At 38.6% G+C, this 27,131-nt stretch overlaps 1 protein-coding gene across 2 annotated transcripts in view; it reads right to left on the minus strand.

Moving 5' to 3' along the window:
• Window positions 1–27,131, minus strand: part of SPTLC3 (serine palmitoyltransferase long chain base subunit 3) — a 148,306-nt gene that overhangs the window by 83,283 nt on the left and 37,892 nt on the right. For both annotated transcript variants that reach the window (XM_008518804.2, XM_008518805.2), the window contains exons 3-4: window positions 5,372–5,526; window positions 4,585–4,733 (exon numbers count right to left, since the gene is read on the minus strand). In XM_008518804.2, coding sequence (XP_008517026.1) covers window positions 4,585–4,733; window positions 5,372–5,526 — 304 coding nt within the window. The remainder of the gene's footprint in view (window positions 1–4,584; window positions 4,734–5,371; window positions 5,527–27,131) is intronic.

The raw sequence follows: 27,131 nt of genomic DNA on the forward strand, positions 1-27,131 counted from the left end.
ACATTATTCATGTCCTCTATGTCTTTGTTTATTATTTTGCCTTCTTTGTTTTTCAAGGATTCCTATCACTGTTTCCTATGGTCTCCTATGACTACTCCACTTTTTGTTTTTCTTGATTTTGTTTCTAATCAGCCTGTGGAATATTAAATTGACCCACATGATTTTAAATGCTCCCATAATTCATTATCCTACTAATTTCCAGTTGTACAGAAAAATAAACAGCCATATATGTCTCTGCTGTGTGACTTGATGCATAGGGGTACAGGACTTAGGTCTTCTTCATTCTGGGCTCCCACATAATTTTCATAAGGTGAATCTTTTATTACATTTAATGCTTAATAACTTAAATTTAACTGCTGCTTCCCTTTTGGTTCACATTTGTGCCACATATTTATGTAGTTTGTTCATTCATTTTTAAAGTTTCAGCTTATTCTTTCCTTGAAGCTTAATTCACATGAAAGAAGAACAAGCAAGTACGCGTTGACTTTGCCTCAGGGTTCGCTGCACTACGTCTTCCATGATTAAAGCAAGAGATTCAAATAAACATCTTCCACGTTCAGAAAAATTGAATAGTTCTTTCAGATAAAGAAATTCAAAGATCAAATGTGAAAATATCTTGCATGATGAAGATATTACTGATTATTGTTTGATGTTAATACTAAGACATTATGAACAATTTTTACACAATTTTCAATCCCAGTGCTGAAAATACAAAAATCCATGTAGTTTTGAAATCTGTTTGCAAACAGTTATCCTAGAAACTTTCTAGCTAAAAATTTGGAGGCAAGCCACCTTAAAATATTGAGTTCCAGTCTCTTCAACTTTTGATAAGTTCTTCAGTCTAGAGTTCACTAATTCACAACGTAATTCACACACAGCAAAATCAAAAATTTCTAATCTTTCACAGCACATTAACAAAGTCACTAGGAAAAAGTAGGCTGTAATTACCAAAGATGTCACATATGGCACACAATTTGAAGGAGACAGCCTAGATCAGGGAGCATTCTAACAAAAAACAAGTATAGAAGATAGGAATTTAAGATATCAGGCATTTTAAATGCTTGATTATGTCTTCAAATTGCCATTTCACTCTGCTTCATATTTAGGGTCTAAAAAATACTCCCACCGCCTCAGCCTGCGGAGTGTTAAGTGGACCCATAGGAGACTCAAAGCCTTCCTTAATTCTGTATTCCACTATGTTTTAGTTGTACGTGAAAATAAACGGCAGCACGTCATTTCACATCTTAAAGACAGCATTTGCAATTCTGTACATATCTGTCTGGAAATGGGTCACTTCCAGCTGTATTTGGGGCTTATTTGAACATTTGCAGGTGCAGACTTGGCAAACCGCTCTACTCTTGGGCTTGCTCTTTGCTGTTCCTTCGCTGACTCAGCCGCCCATGGAGGGTATTTGGTGGTGGTTTACAGCAGGCAGGCAGGAACCAGGTGCCTGGCTGGCACCTATCTTTCTACTGTGCACTCTTTGAAACAATTTTAACTTAGTTGTCTCCATTTTTTTATCACAGTACATACTTGAGTTTAGGTTTTTGGCCAAATAACCCTTTTCTTTCAGTAGGCAAATAAGTCCTAGTTAAATATTTTTGTTCAAAATAATATGTGTCATCTATCCTTTTACTATGTTTTCAATACTTCCACTTGATTCTTTTTGTTTAATTTTCCCATTTTGTAATATGATTTCTGTGTTCTTTTGCCCCCAGAAAATTGGAAATTATCTTTTTTTTTTTTTTAAAGATTGGCACCTGAGCTAACAACTGTTGTCAATCTTCTTCTTTTTTTTTTTCTTCTTCTTCTCCCCATAGCGCCCCCAGTATATAGTTGTATATTCTAGTTGTGAGTGCTTCTGGTTGTGCTGTGTGGGACACCGCCTCAGCATGGCCTGATGAGCGGTACCATGTCCACGCCCAGGATCCGAACTGGTGAAACCCCGGGCTGCCAAAGCAGAGAGCAGGAACTTAACCACCTGGCCACGGGGCCGGCCCCAGAAACTATCTTTAAAAAGCTGTGGGAAGTACTTTTAAGTGATTAAACATTCTTAAACATTTTACTTTTGGTTCCTCAAGAAGCTATTTTGGTTACTAAAAATTGTTAAGCTTCTATATTCCCAAATTTTCGCTGTTAATCCACTGACATTGGTAAACACTTTCTTAAGACTATGTAGCGTTTGTTTTCCAAAAGTTACTTGTATTTCTTGAAATAAAAGGCATTCAAAATTATGATACTAATTCTTGCATGCTATGCTAAGGTTACTATTTATGCTGCAGAATACTTTCAAGTGAACTCTGTCTATTTATTTATCAACTGCTTATATCCTTGTTTTCAGTCCTTCTATTTGCCTACAATAGAAGTGGGTGGCTTCTATTTTGCTCTCTCACTGTTTACTTGAAACCTCTTAAAATCTTCTTCCTAGGGCTTGAGCTGAAGAGCTAATGAAACAGATAAATATTAAAGGTCGAGCGATTCCAAAGGATGAGTAGGTGGAAGAGGAATTTAGGCTTCAGGCAGTCCGAACTGGGATTTTCATCTCTGTCTAATTTCTCTGGGTTTTCTGAGCCTGCAGAGTCAGAGCCCCATATTCCATTTCTAGCTTCCATTGGAGGCAAACCATTGCCTATGCCAAGCTGCTTCCCTCCAGCTTCTGCTGTCTGTGATTGGGGAGTGTTCTGTCTCAGCAAGCTGGGGAGTCAGGAAGGTATTTTCTGTCTGGTTCATTAATAATCATGGTGTTGGGGGTCACCAGCACTAGAGGAAACATCCTCAAAGGTTATTGACTCCATATCTCTTATGACTAGGAATATTCTTCCAGTCTCTGCTTCCCCTCAAAATGGGGCATCGTAGGCAACCCAGTTCTTCTAGTTGGAATAGAATCTTCTTTTCATATTCTGTTTATATTTCCAGGCCTCATGCCTCAAGGTGAAGATAATAAGATGACTTTCTTAAGAAATCTGGGCAACCAGTTATAAACTCCAGAGCTTTCGCTAAGTATTTAATGAATATGTGGATAAAAAAGTTACTGTGTTCAATTTGAATTGGTCTGAATACAGGTCTGAATACAGTCATGTGTCATTTAGTGACGGGGGTACATTCTGAGAAATGCGTCATTAGGTGATTTTATCGTTGTGTGAACATTATGGAGTGTACTTACATAAACCAAGATGGTACAGCCTACTCCACACCTACACTATATGGTACTAATCTTACGGGACCACTGTCCTATATGCAGTTTGTTGTTGACCAAAACATTGTTATGCCATGCATGACTGTAATAACCTTTTGCCAACTGGTTATCTAAGAGGGGCAAGTGACTCATTTTTCATTAATAGTAAATCCCTTTTCAGCAGATTTACTTCTGATTCTTAGACAGGCCTGAAACGAACTTGGTGAACCCTGCATATAATATCCTGGATAGGAAACTGCTGTAGTAGAGAAAGCTGTGCTGGACTGGGAGGTAAGACGGTTAACAAGCCACTGGGGGCACGTCAATTATCATGATCCTTAGTGTTCTCCTCTATAAGATGGGACTAACACCACCTGCACTGCCCACTACAGTGCAGAACTTTTGTGAGTAATAAATGAGATGACATGTAAAAAACAATGTGTCAGGATCAGCAAAGCTCCCTAGTGGAGAAGCTTGCATCACACCTCCTCCCCGAAGTAGAGGGGAGCAGAAGTTTCCTTCTCACAGATTTCACTCCTCTGTATAGGAGAAAAATATTTCAGCTACAAGAGAGAGAAACAGGCAGTCTGTTCCATCTTATCCATTCATTCACTCATTCATCATTCCTTCAACACAACAGTCCACAAGGCCAATTCCACCCTTCATGAAGCTTGCATTTTAGTAAGAAAGATGGCCAATATACACATACAGAAGCAAGATCAGTGATGGACATCATTAAGAAAAGTGGGAGAGAGAGCCAAATGCTAATGAGAAGTTGTTGGTCACTGTGTATAAAGTTTCAGTTATGCAAGATGTACAAGTTCTAGAGATCTGCCGTACAACATAGTCCTATAGTTAACAATACTGTATTGTGTGCTTAAAATATTTGTTAAAAGAGTAGATCTCATGCTAAGTGTTCTTACCATGCAAAAGGGGGTACATAAAAAACTTTCTGAGGTGATGGATACATTTATCACCTTGATTACGGTGATGGTTTCATGGGTTTCTGCATATGTCTGAACTCAGCAAATTGTATACGTTAAATAAGTATAGTATTTTTGGATATCAATTATACCTCAATGAAGCTGTTAAGAAAAAAAGGAAAAGTGGGAGAAAGGACCCAGGAAAGGACCTGATGGTGGAGGCACATTAATTGTGATTTTAGGTAATATGGTCAGGAAAGATCCATTTTTATTTATTCTTAAGAATTAAAACATGCAATTAATAAACAGCCTGGCAGCAGCATAATGCTTACAATTTCCAAAAAGAATTCCATATACCTTTTTCTTTTTGCATTTTTGTGACAGCTTTTTGAGGCACACAGTCTAGATATGCTCTGGATTTGAGAGGTAGACACAAGGCATCTAAGACCCAACTGGACAAAATTTCCAAATAATGAACATACATACCCATTTCATGTCTGGTGCTGGCCACACCTACGCCATATGCCTCTAAAACTTCCTTTACTGTCCTCATAGATTCATCATACCTGGCTGCCATGCCAAGGAAGTTATAGGAGCCCATGTTGATGACATCTTTGATGATTCTTCCAGTATACCTGCAGCGAGAAGGGCAGGTGAGCACAGAGGGCTTTCACATTTAATATTGTCCTGGTGCCCCATAAAAGACTTTCACAAAGAGATCTCAGGTCTAGCCCAAATAGTATATTTTCTTTTGACTTGCACCGTTGTTACTCCAAAACAGTTTGCCCTTAGAGGAATGTAACCCCGTGATGAAGCTGAGAAGGGCATTTGGAAAACAAATCCTGAGCCATGGAGTGTTACTTAGCCCTAATTTTCCTTGGGTGCTTGCTTTCATGATACCTGTGCCCTGGTTTAAATTTGAACAAGACCTTTCTAAATGAGAAAGAGCTGTGGTCATCACTATCTGCTTCTGCAAAAGGTAGGAGGGTATAATTTGTCAATAAACCTGAAAAAGGCTCTTCTTGGCTGGCTCTGTGTATCCTGCACCTTCTGACACAGGTCTTGCTTTAATTGCAATATAAACAAGCCACCCTTGGCAACTTAATTACTGTGACTTCCCCCACTGGCATCATGAGAGCTTGCAAAGGCCTGAATGGTGGAAGCCCAGCTATTTGAATGCTTTGGTTTTTTCAGATCTGTAACCTGGTGCCCACGCTAAGACTTCCTTGAAATGATTTTCTTTCAACCAAGCCCCTCCAGGTGGCTGCCTCACCTAAACGTCCAGTTGTAGTCATCTGACACCCTCTCCAGCATGTCGAACAGAGACCCTGGTGCACTGCAGACGGGCCGGTTCCAGTTGTCTCTGATTCTCATGTAAAGATTCCGTGTGTAAAAATTCTCAAAGTTTTGATACAGTGGCACAAAATCCTGTAATAACAGAGGCAGAAGGTTACCTTTGGTCTCTCCCTTTTAGTATTTCACTTGCAATCAAAGTCTAGGAGAAGACCTGGAAAAGCCATCAACTATTCCATCTGTAAATAGTTTTTGAGCAAGGGTCTGTGGGTAAGGGGACAGGTGGAGTCCACAAATAACTCTGCGAGGCCTCCATCCTTAAAGAAGGTACAGTTTAGTGGGGGAAGCAAAAACTGTGAAAATAAAGGTAACAAAGATGACACTATAACACAAGTCCCAAAATGAGTAGCAGAGACGGTGAATTCCTGAGGAAATCCATCTGAAGGGTAACAATAGATGTTTATGTCCAAAGCAGTTTAGTCAGAAAAAATTGGTTGAATGATAATTTAGCCTTAACTTTTCTGAACTTGACTACCCTCACTCATTGTGTTTTTAGAAATGTGGATGAACTTGAACTGTTGGGCCTGTTGGCAGGTGGCTGGCTGTCATATAGCAGAGGGCCCAGAAACCAAGTTGATGAGTTTGTGGAGGTAACTGGCTTCTCTTGCAGTTGAAGTAACAGTACTATTCTGCTGCATAACATGTAATCCAAGCCTGAGGAATTTGCAATTAAGCTGAGGCTCAAAGCAAGACATGTATGACTGTGTCCTCTAACTCCTGATAGTTAGTATCAGGCAGAAAGTGCAAAACCTTGGCCTAAATCAAGTATTTTGGGTGTTTGTAAGATCAGAGCTAGAAGGAGAGTCACACCTTCTGGAGGAATCAAGGTGGCTGCATGGAGGAGGGGCCTTGGAGATGGGCCATGAGGTGGAATGAGATTGCCATGGGCAGGGATGCTTGGAGAAGGCACTCAGGGTGAATGGGTCTACATGTGGAAATATAGTGTGTATTTGAGAAGAACGAGTAAGAATATCACTCTGCTCAGAACCTATAATGGCTCCCATCTCACTCAGAGTCAAAGCCAAGGTCCTTATTGGTCTGGCTCCCTCTCAGATTCTACCCCTACCTACTATTCCCCGTGGTGTGGAGGAGGCTACAATGTCAGCTGGGCACAGAGTAGGAGCCTTAAGTGTCCACATGAGGATCTCACACATTACCTGGAGGCAACGGGGAGTCATTGAATAATTACAAGCGGACTTTCTCATTCTCTCTCACACCCTCTTTGAGTTCTTTGCTCTCCTTCCCCTTATGAAATGGAGTTGATTTCCTGCAGGAATAAGGAGGACCATGGGGAAAGGCTGTGTGGAAGACCTTCTTGTGCTACTGGCTTGGCTCACTCATCTCCTGACCTGGTCCGTTCCAGAGGAAATTATACAAAATCTGTAGGTTTTGATGGCTGCTGGCTGCATCCAAGCCACAGTCTTTTCTGTCACTTCACCCTTTGGTTTTCAGTGACAATGGTATCATTCCTGTGGGAGAATTGTGATTATCCGTAAGAAAGAATGTTCATAACCACCTACTGGGGACTATCCATTGCATGCGAATTTGAAAGATGGTTGAGGAACTCCACTGTTTACATTTGTAAGTTGAAAATCTCATATCAAATGCATTGGCTCTCAAATAGCTAAATATCTTGATTTTATTAGGTGATTTAAATAGGTTTTATTATGATTACATCTACAAGATTGTGATAATCAATTATACCCTTTTATGTTCTAATAGGCAAATGGACATATTTTTGAGAGAAAAGGTGATTGTATAATTCCAGGAAAATCTTTTCCAAACTATTTCCTCTTTGATTTAATAAGATGTTTTTTCAGACTGTTTACCAATTTTTGGATTACTCTGTCTCCCCAAACGTTGTTTATATCTTTATATTTCTTTAAATTTTTTTTTATTGTGGTATCATTGGTTTATAACATTATACAAATCTCAAGGGTACATCATTATATTTCAATTTCAGTTTCACCACCCAAAGACAAATTACAATCCATCTGTGTCCTTATATTTCTAATTGTTATTTCTTATTTGAAATGACATCATATAAATTCATCCTATCAAGAGAGAAGAGAGAAGTAGGTCTGGAAGTAATACTTCTGGACTCTGAATGGAATTATATTTTAGATTTTATGAGAAATATTACTCAAAATAAAGTCAACAGTTGGTTTAGGAGAAAAGTTAACATTTGGCTTAGTAAAATAGTTGGTTTTAGGTAGAAGAACTAAAACATTATGTCAACAAAATTAAAACAAAATTAATTTCAGACATGGAACCACAAGATACACAAGATATCAGGTCAGAGGGGACATAGAAATCATAAAGTTCAAATACCCATTTGACAAGCAAGGAAAATCACACCCAGCAAGGTGAGCGACTTGAACTCTCTGGTCAGCCTCCAGCTTATCCACTATCCCAGTAGTCACTTTAGAGTGACCTCGGGCTGGCATTTGCCCCAGCTTCTCCTAGCTTTCCTCTAAAATGCCGGTGAAGACGAACAGTGACCCACAATATGGAAAACTGAGAGCAACAGATTGCCAGACCATGGAGGAGTGTCCACTCATCATAAGGAACTTGACACTGACTTGAGAAAACAACCTGGGGTTTCCCATCATTGATGCCTCATAAAGATGTGTCATCGTGGGTCCTGAGGGAAGGTGGGAAACTATTCCATCCTGCCCAGACTTTTTGGTTCCTTGCTCAGAGATCCAGAATTTCTACCTATGAGGAAATGGGCAGCTAGCTCTTCCTTGAGATAAATGCTCTGAGGGCAAGATACAGGATTCTAACCTAGTTTTCAGGATCAGTGAAGACTTTCTGCCAGGGAATGATCTTCAAATTCAATAGAATTTTAAAAAAATTAGGCACTTGAAACTTCTCTGCCAAAGGGATGGGCTAATTTTTTAACCTTCCAGAGCCACTTCTTTTGGGTCGTGTGAGTGCTAACCCAGATCTGAAACACATTCTCGGCGGTCTACTTGTTCCTGAGGGGGACAATTGAGCTTGGAAACTTACTTAGAATTCAAGATCTGGTCCAGGGAAGAACTACCTGGCTTTGGAGCATTATCCTCTTTTTCCTTTGCATCATTGAGTCTTCTTGGCTCTGCATAGGTGTACTTTCACCCCACCCCATTCCTTTGAGCACGAGTGAAGTTTCTTCAGAAGCAGTCAATACCTTCCAAAGGTCAGTGTCCTCTAGTCTCAGGTAAGCCTCCCATAGCATTTTAATTATACCAGAAAATCAAACTGGACTAGATATTGCAAAAACAGGCATTGCAATAGAACATATCTTTATCCATTTGTACATTTAACTTATCACTTAGCCTACTTACTATCTTTATCTTTCTTTCTAACACAAATGGCTGCATGTGAAAGTGAATCTCAGGCTGTGAGTACACAATCATTTTTGGGGGTGGGGTATAGGAGGTTTGAGCAAAATCTTAAAATGTAGTCATAAGAATGGCTTTGTTTCTCCTGCAATTTGACAATCTTTCTTTTTCCATCTTTAAACTTGTAGGGTATTTTTTAGTTTTCTAAATGTTATAGATATTTTTATCCAACTTTTATAGACAAATCAATGGAAAGTCAGAAAATTTGAGCAGATAAATTGGGAATTGTACCCAGTCCTAAAACCAATGCTTTTTCTTCTTAAACCATGCTACAGGCCTTGGTGTTTGTAAGCAAGCAAAGAGAACATATCCATGGCCTATTGTAAAAAATGCTACCAGATTTGGAAGCATGTCTCTTCTTATTTGATTTAGCTACATGCCGACTCAGTAGCAAATAGAATCATGGATTTGTAGAGAAAGAAAAAATCGTTATCAAACACCAGTTATTCGTTTGTGCCTATATTGACACTTCTGTTCTCACCTAATATTTCATTTTATACCCTTATTTCCTTTTGGGAAGCAGCTATTTTTCTTACCTGGGTTGAGCTCAGAATAATAAACTATGTTTGTGTTTTCTTTTTGTTGGAAAGGGTAACTGTGCTATAAACAGTTCTTTGAAGTAAGAGAAACACAAACTGAAGATGGCTAAATTTAATTTTTTTATTAAGAAATTAGAGGAAGGTCAACAAAAGTTGACAGGCACAGTGCTTGTATGTACTCTACCACTCCTCTAAGTCTTGTAAAATGAAAATAAAAGATATTTAAAAAACAAAATAAATTTATAAATGACTAGAAAGATGAGTATCATCAATTAATCATAAATATTGATGGATCACAAAAGATAGAACATAAATAAGATCTGGTAAATGGAGAAATAAGACCATAGAAAGCCATAGCTCTAAATCATTTGTAGAGATGACTGATGTGGATATAAGCTAACTGTAGGGGAGCTTCAAGCAGAGAGTCAAAAACTAGAGGAAGCTGATAGTCAAGGTGATTAACTGGGAAACCAGATCTCTTTGTCCTCCTTTTATTGGGTTAATAAGTAAAAAGCAGTCATATTGTCTATAGGACAAAGCAAGATGGTGGGAAATAGGAACTGAATGGAAGAACAATGACCCAATGTAGAGAGGTGGGGAGAGCACACAGTAAGAACACAAACTACTGGTCCTGGCAACTCATTCCACATCCCTTCTACAATCACTCAAGGTAGATGAATACCTAGGCAAGCAAGGATTCTTAAATACAAAAATAAGCGTAAGACAAAGCATCATCTCTATTTAAGAAAGACTAGCACCATAAGAGGCACCAAATTCAACAAGGAGAAGAATCATCATCTGGTGAAAAGACTTAATGAAACAAATGGGAAAAGAATTTAAAATATACATAAGTAATATCTTTAGAGAGACACAATAGAACAATGCCTTTAAAAAGATAGTTTGAAAGGGTAATGAACATAGCTGAAAAGCAAATTAATAAGCTAAAATAATGAGTTGACTAATTTCCCCAGGACATAATGCAAAAGGACAGAGAAAAGAAAATATCAAGGAAAAGTCAAGAGATATGTAAGACAGAATCAGAAGATCCTATATCTCTCTAATAGGAGTTGCAAGATTGAAAAAAGGAGGGTAAGGAGGAGAAGAAGAGGAAGAGGAGGGAAGGGAGGTAAAGAAGAAGAAGAAGGAGGAGGAGGAAGGGAAAATTCCAGAGAGGAAGAAAGGCTGAATCTTAAGATGTAAATGATCTATCACGTACCAAATGGAGCAAATAAGTAAAACTCCACATCAAGATACATCCTGGTTAAATTTTAGATCTCCAAGGATAAAGAGAAAAATCTCCAAAGTATTCAGAGAAGGGGAAAAGATAGTTTACAAACAAGGGAATAAGAATTAGATTTCTTCAGACTTTTCTTAGGTGATAGTGGTGGAAAAGATTATGAGGGAAAATTATTTTGAACTTAAAATCCTGTGTTCAGCCAAGCGAGCAATCAAATGAGAAAGCCAAATAAACACATTCCAATATATATAAGGAATCATGAATTTAACTCCCACAGGCCTTTTCTGTAATAATTGAAAGTGCACCTCAACAAAACAGAAAATAAAATAACTGAGGAGGAAGATGAGAGATGCTAGAAAAATAGTGAGTGAAGAAACTGATGGAATATGGTTTAGCCCAAGTAGTTTTATGTATGCAGTAAAAAGAAACAGAAACTAAAAATTAATAAATAAATGACAACTTGGAGAATGGGAATTTGGGAGAAATAAAGTGAAATTTTATCAAATTCTTCTGGTCAGGAGAAGACTGTAATTATTGAATAATAATATCTAAATTCTGAAAATATGCATTAAATACTCAAAGAGAAGCACTGAAAAATGGCAAGGGACTACTATATACAACTTCCTAACAGTGAGAAGGAGAAAAAATGCAGAACAAAGAAAATCAGTCAAAGATACCAAGGGTATGAAAGGAGAAATGAAATAAAAATAAAAAAAAGGAAAACAGCAGAAAATGTGAATGTGAAATATAAAGATGGCAGGAATAAGTTTAAACACATGAATAATTAAAATATTTGGTTTAACCATGTGGAATTGCCAATGTTTGACTGTTTTTGACCCATAAAAACAGCAATTTCATGTGGTTGAAGTAAGTAATTGTTCATTGATTATATTATCTTATTAAAATACAGAAGCTTTCACATTTGTTTTAAAGATAAATCTATATGCTGCCTTGTAGAGACATACATTTTATGAAAATGATGAAGACTGAAAATAAAGAAATGGCTATTGAAAAAAAGCAGATGTATAAATATTAATATCAGGCAAATATAGTACAAGAGAAAAGCATGATAAAGGGAAAAAAATCCACCAAGAACTTTAAGAGCCATGGACACTTATTATCTGATAGTTACATTGAAATACATAAGAAAAAAACTAACAAATTCACAATCATAGTGGAAGGCATTAGCACACATTTCTCAAAAATTATGTTTGGGTAGACAAAAAATTAGTAAGTCTAGAGGATTCAAATAACATAATTAACAAGTTTGTTGTAATAGACCTAAAAGACAATATTCAGTTTTTCATGGCACTCATGGAAAATTACAAGAAATTCCAATACAACTCTCTGAGAAGCTCTGACAGCTAATAAGTAGAAAATTCATTAAGGTGATAGCATTTGAAATTAAAATCCAAAAATATCAATAGTTTTCCTATATGCCATCAATAACCAATGAGAATATGGGATGGGAAAAAAGATAGTATTCAAATAGCACCACCATCAAAAAGTCATATCCAAATAATCATAAGAGGAAATGGTCAGACTGTAGAACAAAACAGAATATAAAATTTTATTAAAGGACATAAGAAATATCTACATAAATGTAGAGACATATCACGTTTCTGAACAGGAAGAATAAATATTATTAAGATGTCGACTTCAAGAGTGATATCAGCATGATGGCAGAGTATCCCTTTGTCTCTCCCCTCTAAGTTACAACCAGTCAGACATCCATTGACCAGCAAAGGACTCCCTGCACAGCACACTAGAACACTTGAGAAATCCATGCACCTAAACATCTGAAGGTGGGTAGTCTGGACCTCCAGGAGGCAGTGGAGCTATGGGAACAGGCCCCTCTCACCCGCCTTGAAGCTGTGTTCCAAAATGTGGATCATCACATAGGCAAGTGAGCTGGGGACCAGAGGCTGCAGGGTCAGACAGGGCAATTGTGGCTTAGCCTCTGCCCGGCCTAGTGTTGGCAGGTGCCACACATGTCCTGAGGCTTCAGAACACAGCAGAGCCAGTGACCCAGTCTTTCCCACTCCCCTGGCAGTGGTGCCAGTCTTTCCATCAGTGGGGATATCATCTAAAACATGGATTTCCCCAGCGGGGTGGTGTGCCCTGACCTGAGGTTTCAAAGCACACCAGTGCACACAAGCCACCAGAGGCTGCAGGACAAGCAACAACACTCATAGCTTAGCCCCTGCCCCTCCCCAAGAAGTGGCAGGTGGCACCTGTGACACTTGAAGCCTCTGGAACCACAGGAGAAACCATGACCCAGCCCTAGTGGTGGTACTTCTGACCAGCTCTACCAGCAGTGGCGGCTGCAGACAAGACCCAGGGTACCTGACAGTGACAGCAACACCTGCGAACCCAGTGCCACTGGAAGTGGTGCTGCCAGCACCCATAGATAACTTGGGAGCAGCAGCACAGGTGGTGCATGGGGGAGTAGCACCCAAGCCCGTGGAGAGCCTGTGGAGAGCCAGCAAGGTAACATGAGACCCAGGTGACCCTGCAAGCAGCAGAAGTGCTCACAGCTTGATGACCCTGGGGGCAACACCTGAGACTGAAGCAACACTGTAAGCAGCAAGGCACCAGCAACCTCAGAGGTACAAGCAGCACAAGGAGGGCACTGATGATGCCTTTAGCAGAGACAGTGGAAGGTAGAAAGTGCAGGCTCTCAAACACTACCAGAAGTAGCTCAGAACCAAAGTAACCAAAGCCTTACCCAAATAAGAAAGTTGTTTACTACCACAAATGTGCAAGCAGAGGATCAACTCATCAAGTACCATGAAGAACTACAGTAACATTGCAGAGCAGGAAAGAAAATGATAACTCTCTAGAAACCAAACTTGAAGTCACAGAAGATTACAATCTAATTGACAAAGAATTTAAAATAGCCGTCATGAGGAAACTCAATGAGTTATAAGAAAACTCAGAAAGACAGTCAGTGAGCACAGGAATAAAATTAATGAGCAGAAGAAGCACTTCACCAAAGAGATTAAAACTCTAAGAAAAACACAAACAGGGGCTCGCCTGGTGGTGTAGTGTTTAAGTCTGCACACTCCACTTTGGCACCCCGAGGTTTGCTGTTTTGGATCTCAAGCACAGACCTTACGCTCATCAAGCCATGCTGTAGCGGCATCTTACATAAAATAGAGGAAGATTGGCACAGATATTAGCTCAGCCACAATCTTCCTTAAGCAAAAAGAGGAAGATTGGCAACAGATGTTAGTGCAGGGCCAATCTTCCTCACACACACACATACAAAAACCAAACAGAAATGCTGGAGATGAAGAACACAATTAAGGAGACAAAAAACTAAAGTAGAAAGCATTGAAAATAAAGCAGACCACATGGAAGAGAGAATTAGTGAGCTTGAAGATAGAAATCTAGAAATTATTCAGGTGGAAGAGAGAGAACTAAGATTTTTTAAAAGTGGAGAAATTCTATGAGAAATATCTGACTCAATTAGGAAAAGCAACATAAGGATAATAGGGCCCCAGAAGGAGAAGAGAAGGAGAAAGGAGCAGAGAGCTTATGCAAAGAAATAATAGCTGAGAACTTCCCAAAACTGAGGAAGGAGCTGGATATACAAGTACATGATGATAATAGAACTCCTAAATATCTCAATGCAAAAATAACTTCTCCAAGGCGTATCATAATAAAACTGTCAAAAGTCAATAACAAAGAAAGACTATTAAGGGGGCCAGAGACAAGAAAATAAGTTACTAAGGAATCCCCACCAGGCTATCAGCAGATTTCTCAGCAGAAGCTTTCAAGGCTAGGAGAGAGTGGAGTGACATATTCAAATACTGAAAGACAAAAACTATTTGCCATAAATACTCTACCCAGCAAAGTGATCCTTCAGATATGAGGGAGAAATGAAAGTTTTCCCAGACAAACAAAAGCTGAGGGAGTTCATTGCCAGTAGACCTGCCTTATAAGAAATGTTGAAAGGAGTCCTCCTACCTAAAAAAAGACAAGGTTTTAAGAAGCTTTGAGCACGGTGATAAATAGACAAGCAGAATCAGAAAATTTCAACTTTATATCACAATAGGTTAATACACAATTTTAACACAAAGGCTAAAGGGAAATAAAGCATTAAAAATACCACAACCACTTCAATTTGGTAACAAACTCATGATACAAAAGAGGCTAATTTGTGACAACAAAAACAGAAGGGGAAGAGGAAAAGGACAGAACCTGCATAAGCAAATAGAGATAAGACGCTATCAGTGGAAAAAGAACTATCTCATCTATGAGATCTTTTATACAAACCTCATAGTAACCACAAAACAAAAATCAGAGCAGAGTCGCAAATCATGAAGAAGAAACTGAGAAAAAAATCACATAAAACCACCAAAATGAAACGGCAGAAATAAATACAAGGAAAAAGAAATATTGGAAATATAGAACAACCAGAAAACAAAAGATAAAATGGCAGTATTAAGCCCTTATATGTCAACAAACACTCTAAATGTAAATGGATTGAATTCACCATTCAAAAGACACAGAGTGACTGCATGGATTAAAAAAATGCTGCCTCCAGGAGACTCACCTCAACTTTACAGACAAACATAGGCTCAGAATGAAAGGATGGAAGATGATACTCCAAGCAAATGTCAATCAAAAGAAAGTGGTTGTAGCCATACTTATGTCAGACAAAATAGACTTCAAGACAAAAAAGATAGCAAAAGACAAAGATGGACATTATATAATGATAAAAGGAACATTCCACCAAGAAGACAGAACACTTATTTACATAAGTAAATATAAGCACCTAACATAGGAGCACCAAAGTATATAAAGCAACTGTTAACAAACCTAACTGGAGAAATTGACAACAGCGCTAACACCTCACTTACATCAGTGGATAGATCATCCAGACAGAAAGTCAACAAAGGAAACAGTAGCCTTAAATGAAACACTAGGCCAGATGGACTTAACAGATAGAAAGACAGAACATTCCATCCAAAAGTAGCAGAATACACATTTTTCTCAAGTGCACATGGAAGATTCTCAAAGATAGACCCTATGTTGGGAAATAAAACAAGCCTCAATAAATTTAAGAAGGTCGAAATCATATCAAGCATCTTTTCTAACCACAATGGTATGAAACTAAAAATCAACTACAAGAACAAAGCTAGAAAAGTCACAAATATGTGGAGATTTAACAACATGCTACTGAACAACTATTGGATCAATGAAGAAATCAAAGAATAAACAAAAAAATACCTGCAGACAAATGAAAATAAATATACCAAATATTGTATATATACAATATACCAAAACTTGTGGGATATAGCAAAAGTGGTAATAAGAGGGAAGTTTATAGCAATACAGGCCTACCTTAAGGAACAAGAAAAATCTCAAAAAACAATCTAAACCCATAACTAAAAAAATTAGAAAAAAGAACAAAGTCCAAAGTCAGTAGAAGGAAGGAAATGATAAAAATTAGAGCAGAAATAAATGAAATAGAGACTAAAAAAGCAATAGAAAGGATCAATGAAGCTAAGAGGTGGTTCTTTGAAGAGATAAACAAAATTGACAAACCCTCAGCCAGACTCACTTAGGAAAAAAGAGAGAAGACTCAAATAAATAAAGTCAGAAATGAAAGAGAAATTACAACTGATATCACAGAAATACAAAGGATTATAAGAGAATATGATCAAAAGCTATATGCCAACAGTTTGGATAACCTAGAAGAAATGGATAAATTCTTAGAATGATACAACCTCCCAAAACTAAATCAAGAAGAAATAGAGAATCTGAATAGACCAATCACAAGTAAAGAGATTTAAATAGTAATCAAAAATCTCCCCCAAACCAGAAGTCCAGGACCAGACACCCTCTCTGATGAATTCTACCAAACATTCAAAGATGATTTAATACCTATTCTTCTCAAACTCTTCCAAAAAGTTGAAAAGGACAAGACTCTTCCTAACTACTAGAACCAGACAAGAAGAACACAAAAAAGGAAAATTATAGGCCAATATAGCTGATGAACATAGATGCAAAAATCCTCATGAAAATATTAGTGTATCAAATACAACAGTACATTAAAAGGATCATGCACCATAATCAAGTGGGATTTATTCCAGGGATGCAGGGATGGTTCAACATCTGCAAATCAATCAATGTGATACACCACATTAACAAAATGAAGAATAAATACCACATGATCATCTCAGTAGACAAAGAAAAAGCATTTGACAAGATTCAACATCCATTCATGATAAGAACTCTTAATAAAATGGGTATAGAAGGAAAGTATCTCAACATAATAAAGCCCACATATTACAAACCCACAGCCAATATCATACTCAATGGTCAAAAACTGAAAATTATTCCTCTAAGAACAGGAACAAGGCAAGGATGCTCACTCTCACCACTGTTATTCAATATAGTATTGGAAGTCCTAGCCAGAGCAGTTAGAGAAGAAAAAGAAATAAAACTTATCCAAATTGGAAAGGAAGAAGTAAAACTGTCACTATTTGCAGATGACATGATTCTGTATAAAGAAAACCCTAAGGAATTCACAAAAAAACTATTAGAAATAATTGAATACAGTAGAGTTGCAGCATACAAAATCAACATACAAAAATCAGTTGCATTTCTAGACACTAACAACAAACTAGCAGAAAGAGAAATCAAGAATACAATCTCATTTACAATTTCAAGAAAAAAGAATAAAATACCTAGGAATAAATTTAACCAAGTAGGTGAAAGACTTATACACTCAAAACTATAAGACATTATTGAAAGAAATTGAAAAAGATATAAAGAAATGGGAAGATATTCTGTGCACATGGATTGGAAAAATAAACATAGTTAAAATGTTCTTATTATGTAAAGTAATCTACAGATATGATGCTATCCCAGATGCCGAGGACATTTTTCACAGAAATAGAACAAAGAATGCTAAAATTTATATGAAACAGCAAAAGCCCTTGAAAAGCCAAAGTAATCCTAGAAGAAAGAACAAAGCTGGAGGTAACATATTCCCTGAATTCAAAACATAATACAAAGCTATGTTAATCAAAACAGCATGTTACTGGCAGAAAAATAGACACATAGATCAATGGGACAGAATTGAGAGCCCAGAAGTAAAACCGTATATCTGTGCATAGCTAATATTTGACAAGCAGGCCAAGAACATACAAGAGAGAAAGAAAAGTCTCTTCAGTAAACAGTGTTGGAAAAACTAGACCATTATCTTACACCATATACAAAAGTTCACTCAAAATGGATTAAAGACTTAAATGTAAGACCTAAAATCATAAAACTCCTAGAAGAAAACATAGGCAGTATGCTCTTTGACATTGTCTTAGCAGTATCTTTTTGACTATGATATCTCCTCAAAGAGGGGAAACAAAAGAAAAAATAAACAAATTGGACTATATCAAACTAAAAATCTTCTGCAAGGCAAAGGAAATCATCAGCAAAATGAAAGGACTCCCTATTAACTGGGAGAAAATATTTGGAAATCGTATTTCCAATAGGGGTTAATTTCCAAAATATATAAAAAACTCATGCAACTCAACAACCAAAAAATGAACAGCTAAATAAAAAATTGGCCAGAGGATATGAACAGAAATTTTTCCAAATAAGATATACAGATGGCCAACAGGCATATGAAAAGATGTTCAACATGACTAATTATTTTGGAAATGCAAATCAAAGCTACAATGAAATAGCACCTCATACCCGTCAGAATGGCTATTATTAAAAAGATAGTAAATAACAAATGTTGGAGAGGATGTGGAACCCTCATACACTGTTGGAGGGAATGTAAACTCGTGCATCCACTATGGAAAACAGTATGGAGATTTCCAAAAAAATTAAAAATAGAAATGCCATATGACTCAGCTATTCCACTTCTGAGTATTTATCCAAAGAACATGAAAATACCAACTGGAAAAGATATATGCACCCCTATGTTCACTGAAGCATTATTCACAATAGTCAAGACTTGGAAGCAACACAAGTGCCCATCGATGGATGAATGGATAAAGAAGATGTGGTATATATACACAATGGAATACTACTCAGCCATAAAAAAGACAAAATTGTGCCATTTGTGACAACAGTGTGGATGGACCTTGAGGGTATTATGCTAAGCAAAATAAGTCAGACAGAGATAGACAAATACTGTATGATCTCATTCATATGTGGAAGATAAACAAACAAACACATAGGCAACCAGAACAGATTGGTGTTTACCAGAGGGGAAGGGGGGGTGAAAGGAGTAAAGGGACACCTATGTATGGTGACAAATGGAGAAGAGATTTTTGGTGGTGAACATAGTACAGTCTATACAGATGCCGAAATATAATGATGTACACTTGAAATTTTACACAATGCTATAAACCAATATGACCTCAGTAAAATAATAAAAAGAAAAAAGATGTCAAATTTTCCAAAGTTAACCTATCCCTATAGATTTAATATATTACTAATTACAACGGCAATAGTTTATTTTTAAAAATTCAATACCTGACAAGCTAATTCTAAAGTACACACAGAGAGAAAATCTTTGAGTTACCTAAAAATTTGTAGATTTACCTAAAAAACAGATCAACATTTCAAAGCAGTGGGTAAAAAAAAAATGAACTATTTAATTAGTGATATTGACACAGTTTAAAAATCTGCTTAAAAAAATAGTCCTCCTACTTCACACATAGAAATAAATTCTAGATAGATTTGTGGATTAAATGTGTAAATAAACACCCCAAATCATAAAAGTACTGAATGAAATTATAGGAAAATTTGTTATAACTTTAAGATGAAAAAAATGCCCTCCTAACCATGATGAACTCTTCTTCCACAAAGAGAAAAAAAACCTAACAGCAAAAATAACAACAAAGAAAACATAAAAGAAATATTTTAATGCATGTGACTTAAAAATTAAAACTGTATGTGTGGCTCAATATAACATAGAGGGGGCTGGCCCCATGGCCGAATGGTTAAGTTCGCATGCTCTGCTGCAGGCAGCCCAGGGTTTCGTCGGTTCAAATCCTGGGCATGGACACGGCACTGCTCATCAAACCATGCTGAGGCAGTGTCCCACATGCCACAACTAGAAGGACCCACAACTAAGAATATACAACTATGTACCGGGGGGCTTTGGGGAGAAAAAGGAAAAAAATAAAATCTTTAAAAAAAAAATCCTTAAAAACAATATAACGTAGAAAAAGTTAAAAGCCAAGAAACAGAATTGGAAAAATATTTAAGATACATTTTATGGATGAATTACTGATATAAGGATATAAAAAGAGCTCCTGTAAATCAGTAGGAAAAAACAATTTAATGAAATCATGAGCAAAGAATATGAATAGACAATTCAAGAGGAATAAGTATAAATGACTAATAATCATAGGAAAAGCAGCTCAGTCTCACTATTAATCAGGAAACTGGAAATTAAGAACAAAAAAAGTTCACCTATTGAATTGGCAAAAATAAAAATATGTTGATAATATGAACATATCAAGTACTGGTGAGGAGGCAAGTTCTCTTAGGTCCTGTTGACTGCAGTCTGGCTAGGCAAGGTTTTTGAAGGGCAATTTGCCAATCTCTCAGAAGCTAACATGTACATTCCTTAGACCCAGAAAGCCATCTCCAGGAATTATCCTCTAACAAACCCATATGCTGTTCATTGAAGAATTATTTGCAGTAATTAAAAAATGGGAATATAAATAAATAATTATATGTCTATATTATGGAATACCATAATGCAACTATTAAAAGGAAGGAGGTCATCCTGGACTGGCATGTAAAGATCTCCAGACATGTAGCTAGATGAAAAAAAAGCAGGTCACACAACAATATGTATGATATGATACCATTTATGTTAAGGAGAGGACCGAGGAGGTGCAAATAAGCATATGTGTCATTAAGGGCAAGAAAAAGACACAAAAGATGCACAAAGAGATTGCTTTTGCTCATTATTTCCATAATAAAAAGGAAAAGGAAAAAAGACGTCAGTTGGAGAGGGGGCTCTTTATTAGGGCTTGTCATAGCCCACCCGGTTCATGCACTGGCTTAGTACTAGTTGGTATATGTTGGCAAAGCTCTACTTTATTGAATCAATCAACCCTGCCTACTATCAAGATTCCTTCTTGCTAAGGGAAGTGGAGGTCTGTATTGTAAAAGAACTAAAAAATGACTTGATTAACACGTTAATGACACATCAGAAATTACATGTGTCTGTGTATATACATATATACACATATATGTGAATTTCAGTATTTGGAGAGATATATATCCAAATAAATGTTGGCCTATCTGAATACTTACTGTGAGGAGACTGTGATCACATTATAGTGAGGGTCTTATTTTAAAAAATAGTTCTAGAACATTGTTTTTGGAGTTGTTTTCTTAACCTATGGCATAAGCTCCTCCGCTAGATGCAGTTGCGGAAAATAATGTCCCTTGTGAGGGTGCATTTGCTTTTTAGAAGCAGCCAGAAGGTTTTGGAACCAAGCCTGGTTGGGGAGATTGGGGATTTCACTGGCCAGCGATTCCTGCTGTGTTTAAAACTATTGATTTCTTGGTGCCATTTAGATCAAGAAAGTGAGGGAGTGAGTTGTGCTCATACCTGAGGGAGGCCCATTCTATAAGAGGGAAAAGCAAGTGAAAAATCCCTGAGGTAGGTACGTGTGAGTTGTACTTGGAGAAGAGCGAGAAGGTCCTGTGTTTGAGGCAGAGTGAGAGAGCCAAGGAGTAGAAGGAGATGACATAAGAGGGGCCTGCCATCTGTAGAGCCTTGACTACGTCTGGCTCTTGCTGTGAATGCGAAGGGAAAGCATTAAAGAGTTATGGCCAGAGATGCCATGTGACCTGACTTAGGTTTTGAAGGAAACCTCTTGGTTGTTGGTTGAGAAGGGACTGTAGGGGTGGGGGTGGGAGCAGGGTACATCTACGCAAGAGAAGATGGTGGTTTGGACAAAGTTGGTGGCAGCAGGGGTGGTAAGAAGCGGTCCAAAAACAAATATATTTTGAGCATAGAACCAACAATATTTGCTGACAGATTTCACCTGGGGTTCAAGGGAAAGAGAGGAGTCATCAACCAATGTCTTGAAGGTTTTGGCCAGAATACCTGAACAGATGGTGTTGCCATTTACTGATCTGGGAAAGATTGTAAGACGGGCAAGTTTGGAGGGGAAGCTTAAGTACACAGTTTTGGACGTGTCAAGACAGTGATTGCTGATGAATGGGATCTAGTGTCCTGGTAGAAGGCTTGGCCTAGATAGGAGCCCAGATAGCCACTCTGTAGTAATGAGAGGTGAAGGGGAGGCCAGGTATGTGAGCACAGGTGCAGGTAAGTGGTGGCAGAGTAAGCATATAAAAGTTCTGACTTTTTCCCATTTCCTCAATGAAATAGGAAGTAAGATTATTAACTGGAAGTCAGGAGGGCCAAGAAGTGACGTAAGTTTGGGAGAAAATGAGAAAGTATGAAATAGTCATCTAGAAGAGCCGGTGACTAAATGTATTAAGGTTATGTAGTGTGATTGGCAGGCAGCAGTGCGGGCCACCTTTAGGCTTGTTATCCTGAGTTTAAAGGGAGACCCATCAGCATGGTGGGTGAATCCAGTTGTGGGTATATTAAGGTCCATGGAATCTAAGCTGGATAGGAGGAAGAAAAAGTGGAGTAGGAGAGTACAGGAGAATGAAAAATCTTAAAATCAAGGGAGCATAAGTTCCCAGAACAGGGTGGGGTAAGAGATGTTGGAGGAAGTACTGGAGGGAGAGAGCTGGTAATGAGAATGCCTGAGGCAGACCCGCTGATTCCAGTGTGCAGCCAAAGTTGAGAAACACTGAGCTAGTCTGGGCCTCAAGTAGCTAATCTGCAATAGGCAACTTCTGAGGCCCCCACAATAAGTCACAGGTGGGCTTGGACTGCCTTTCCTGGAACTGATAGGACAGCTGTGCATGTGAAAGAGATGAGCTCCTGGAAGCTCAAGGGACGGTGCTGCTGCCACCTGAACAAAGGTGATAACTGAACTTCAAATTGACAGCCTCTGGAGTAGCAATGCTTCTCACACTTTAACATGTGTGCATATTGCCTGCGGATCATGATAAAGATTCTGCTGCGAAAGTTTTGGGCTGGGCTTGAGACTCTGAATTTCTAAGTCTCATGTGATACCGGTGAGAAGGATCAACAGGTGGTCCCTGGACCAGCAGCACTGGCACCACCTGGGAGCTTGTTAGAGATGCAGAACTTTGGCCCCACCCCATAGCTATTAAAGGAGAATCTGCAAGATCTCCAGACTGTTTGTCTACACAGGAAAGTTTGAGAAGCATTCCTCTAAAACATTGGTTTCCAACTTGGGCTGCACATGAGAATCACCTGCGAAGGTTTTATGACCACTCCCCCTCAACTAGGGTGCATTACAAACCAATTAAATCAGAATATCTGTGAGTAAAGCCAGTGGCTTTTAAAGCTTCTCAGGTGATTCCAATATGCAGCCAAGGCTGAGAAGCACTGGTCTAATATTACCGTCCTACAAGCTGTTGGCTAATATGCTGCTCTCTGAGTTTGGACCCACCCAGGTCCAAACAGGAAGACCAATGCTTAGGCTGCCTGTTTCCTTTGGACAAAACCATATCTCACACCCAGTGACCTTAATGGACCCCATCCTTCAAATTACTCAGAAGAAAGTTTCTCTGGGAAAATCCTGCTGTTGTATCAAGATGCAAAATGTGGATGCAAAAGGGCAAGTTTTAATTCATGCAAATATCTGGAGCTTTGTCTTAAAATTTCTACATTACAACTTGCTGAACATTTTTTGTTTCAAGTGGGAGTAAAAATCTCCAAGGATGGGCCAGAAATGTCTAGGATTTCCTTGCGGGGGCGCTGGGGACTCTCTGGTTCTAATGAGAACACAGAATTACAACCAAAATGTTTTATAACAGGCTGGTGCCATGTGGAGTGGGTCTTGTTGAACCGATTGTCAAACCGCAGGGACTGAGAAATGAGGCTGTGCTTGAAATTTTCTGTCTTTGATGATGCTTCACATTCATTTGACTATATTTGCTGACATCCTCTTCTGGATTTTGCTAAGTTGAGCCATTACATCATTGAGAAAGTAATTTATTTAGAAGTCTTCAATCAATTGTGATTCAACTCTGAAGTTGCCTTTGATTTAAAAAAAATGATACACATGTCCCAAAAATTAAGAGTTAAAAGGAGAATTTAAGCAAAAATGTTTAAACTTGTATCTGTCTGTATTGCCCTCTTCTTTTTTTTTTTAAAGATTTTATTTTTTTTCCTTTTTCTCCCCAAAGCCCCCCAGTACATAGTTGTGTATTTTTAGTTGTGGTTCCTTCCAGTTGTGGCATGTGGGATGCTGCCTCAGCATGGCTTGATGAGCGGTACCATGTCTGCACCCAGGATCCGAACCAGCGAAACTCTGGGTCAACGAAGTGGAGTGCCCGAACTTAACCATTGGGCCATGGGGCCGGCCCCTGTATTGTCCTTTTCTTTGCCAGTGTCTTCTGGTTGTTAGTGGAGTCTGTCAGAGGTACCACATGCCCTGGGCCTGTCATTTTTTTAAGTGCTCTCTTGGAGGGAGATTTTGATTTTTCTATTCTTTTCACTTAGTGTATACTAAGTGAATCAGTAATACTAAGTGACTCAGTAATCAAGTGATTCAGATAAAGAGGATTATCAGAGCCTTCATGTTTTGGAGTCAATTTCAGGGTCTTTGGGCTAGAAATCAAAAGGAAGAAAAAGCAAAAAGAGATTCTAAATTTGGGGCAACACTGTAGTTTGAATGGATGGTTTGGTATGAGAGAAGCCATCCCAGGAGAGAAAATAAGGAAATTGGATTAAAAAATTCTTATATTTGATAAAGAAAAAGAAAGATGTGAAGGACATGTTAATTAGCCTGACTGCAGCAATCATTTCACTATATATATATCTCTCTCTCAAAATATACACTTTATGTATATGCAATTTTTATTAAAAAACAGAAAGAAAAAGAAGGAACAGAGAGTAAAAGAGCATAATCGGAAATAAGAACACCCATTTATAATCTTTTTAAAAAGTATAATTGCTTTTCTCCACCACCCCTTCACAGATGCATCCTCTTTCCTGGTGTCATTTGCTCATGGCTCGTTCATCTTATGGGACAATCTATTCCCCACTCTCAGTGACTAGCTTCTGGAATAGAATAATGCACATTTCTGCTAAAAATAACCAGGGGTCATTGGAAAGCAGCACATTCCACATTTCCAGCAAGAGACTTCAAGATGTACCTCAGATAGCTTATTAACACAAAGCAAGGACACTGTCAGAAGTACGAGGCTGAGGGTGGTATCAAAAGATAAAGGTTAGCCTGAAGATAGCATGTCTGGTGGCCACTCCCACAAAAAAACCATAGTGATTGCCGCCATTGCAGTTTATTAGAAGCTGTTGCTTTGAAAGGCTCTTAACCTCTAAAGGGACTCAAAAGGAAGGAACACATAATAAAAAGTGTGCCATGTAAAAGGCGTATCTACCAAGGCGAGTCGATTGACTGATGCTCTCTACCTCATGGAGATCAAGCAGGAGGGAAATCATTTATTTTGTAAAGAAATACAAAACACCAATTTATTTACTGCAATGTTTTCCTCCTGGGAGGGGCTTCAAGCAGTTCTTGCTGCTATAGTGACAGGTGGTGTAGCACAGGCTGCTGTGCGCTGCACCTATCCTATTTCTCAGGACTAAAGCACCCTCGTCTCCAGTGCTGGGAGTGTTGGAGGCTGACAGCTTGCTGAGGGGAGCTGCCTGGCTGAGGATCGCATCCCTCTCTGGTAGCAGCCCCCATCCATCATCATTGAAGGCTCAACCCCCCTTCCTCAATGAGAAATGCTTTTGAAGGGCCCTCCCATCTCCAGAGCTCCCTGTGAGATCCACTGAGGCCTTTGCTGGGACCGCATCCCAGTTCAACCTGCCCCATCTTGCCTCTTTCACTCTCTCACAGGTGTACAGGTGTTGATCCCGGGAGCAAGCCACAATAACCTTCCTGCCCTCGACCCTCTATCTCAGAGTCTGCTTCCCTGAGAAGCAACTTGTATGTACATACATATGTTCTGCTTGAAATCTAAGAAATGTTTTAGAAAAACCAAAACAACTAGACCTGCTGGGTTGATAGAACAAAAATATTGAAACGAGTAGGAAAATAGATGGCAGATTGAGCCTGCCAAGGAATGCCACACCCGAGAAATTTACGTTTGATTCACCCTTTGTTCCAGTAAATATTCTAGAATGTGCTAATTTATTGTGCACCAGTTACTCATACCTGGGGAGCAGGCAGATTGGTGATAAGAGCTTCTAGAACAGACCCACTGGTGTCAGGGAGGGGCTGTGGAGATCCTTGTGAGAATGGCCAAGAGAAACGTGCTTTCTCATCCTAGTTTCTCAGTTTCATTATTAGCTCTGCTAGCACCTGGGAAACCTGCATCTTTGCTTGGGAGCCTGCTGGGTTGTTTCCTGCTTGATTTAGCTGTTTCTATACCCTTCTCCATTCAAGAACCTTTATATCCTCAAAATTGTATCTGTGGCCATCTTTTGCCAATACAAGATGATTCCATTGCGATGGCTGTGCCAATACCATCCTCATGTCTGATCAAAGTAGAAATTTGGGATTACCATGTTTTCCTCTCTTATTTTCTATACACTCAACCACCAAGACTTGCTGATGCTACCTTCTAAATATCGCTGTAATTAGTTTCCTTTTCTTCATTCCATCTACCACTTCCCCAGTTGAAGCACAAATTATCTCTTTTCTAAACTATTATAAGGCTTTTTTATCGTCACTTTGCTTCTAGTCTTGAATTGGGGTACCATCTCTAACATCTATTAAATTCTTTAAAGTTCTCCTTTCTCTTCTCACACTTTCTCTTTTTTCTCTATAGTCCTTTCTTGAGAGATCTCATCTACTTCCGTGGCTTTGACTAATGTTGATATGTTCAAGATATATTAAAGATGCCACAATATCCATCTGAGACTTTTCTGTGGAGGACTAGGCCTCTGTATCCACTGGCCATTCTTCAAACTCAACTTCTCAAAAAATGAATTGACCAAGGGCCAGCACTGGTGGCCTAGTGGTTAAGTTCAGAACACCCCACTTCGGTGGTCTGGGTTCATTTCCTGGGCTTGCACCTATACCACCCGTCTGTCAGTGGCCATGCTGTGGTGGAGGGTCACATACAAAAAGAGGAAGATTGGCAGCAGATGCTAGCTCAGGGCAAATGAATCAAAAAAAAAAAAAAAAAAGGAATTGACCAATTTCATCCTCCAACTGGATCTTCCTCCTCTATTCCCCATTTCGATGAATGAGACTACCTTCTTTTTCCCAACTGCCCAAGATATAAACCTGGGTGTGGTCTTTGATCTGACCATCTCCTTAATTCCCCAAGTAAGACCAATCATCCTAACTCCATCTTCTTAAATATCTCTTGGTCTTATCTCTTATCACCACACCTATTATCACTACCCGGGTCCCAGCCCAAGGTCTCACCTAGATTTTT

The sequence above is a fragment of the Equus przewalskii genome, chromosome 21, assembly GCF_037783145.1.
Source record: "Equus przewalskii isolate Varuska chromosome 21, EquPr2, whole genome shotgun sequence".
Taxonomy (NCBI): domain Eukaryota; kingdom Metazoa; phylum Chordata; class Mammalia; order Perissodactyla; family Equidae; genus Equus; species Equus przewalskii.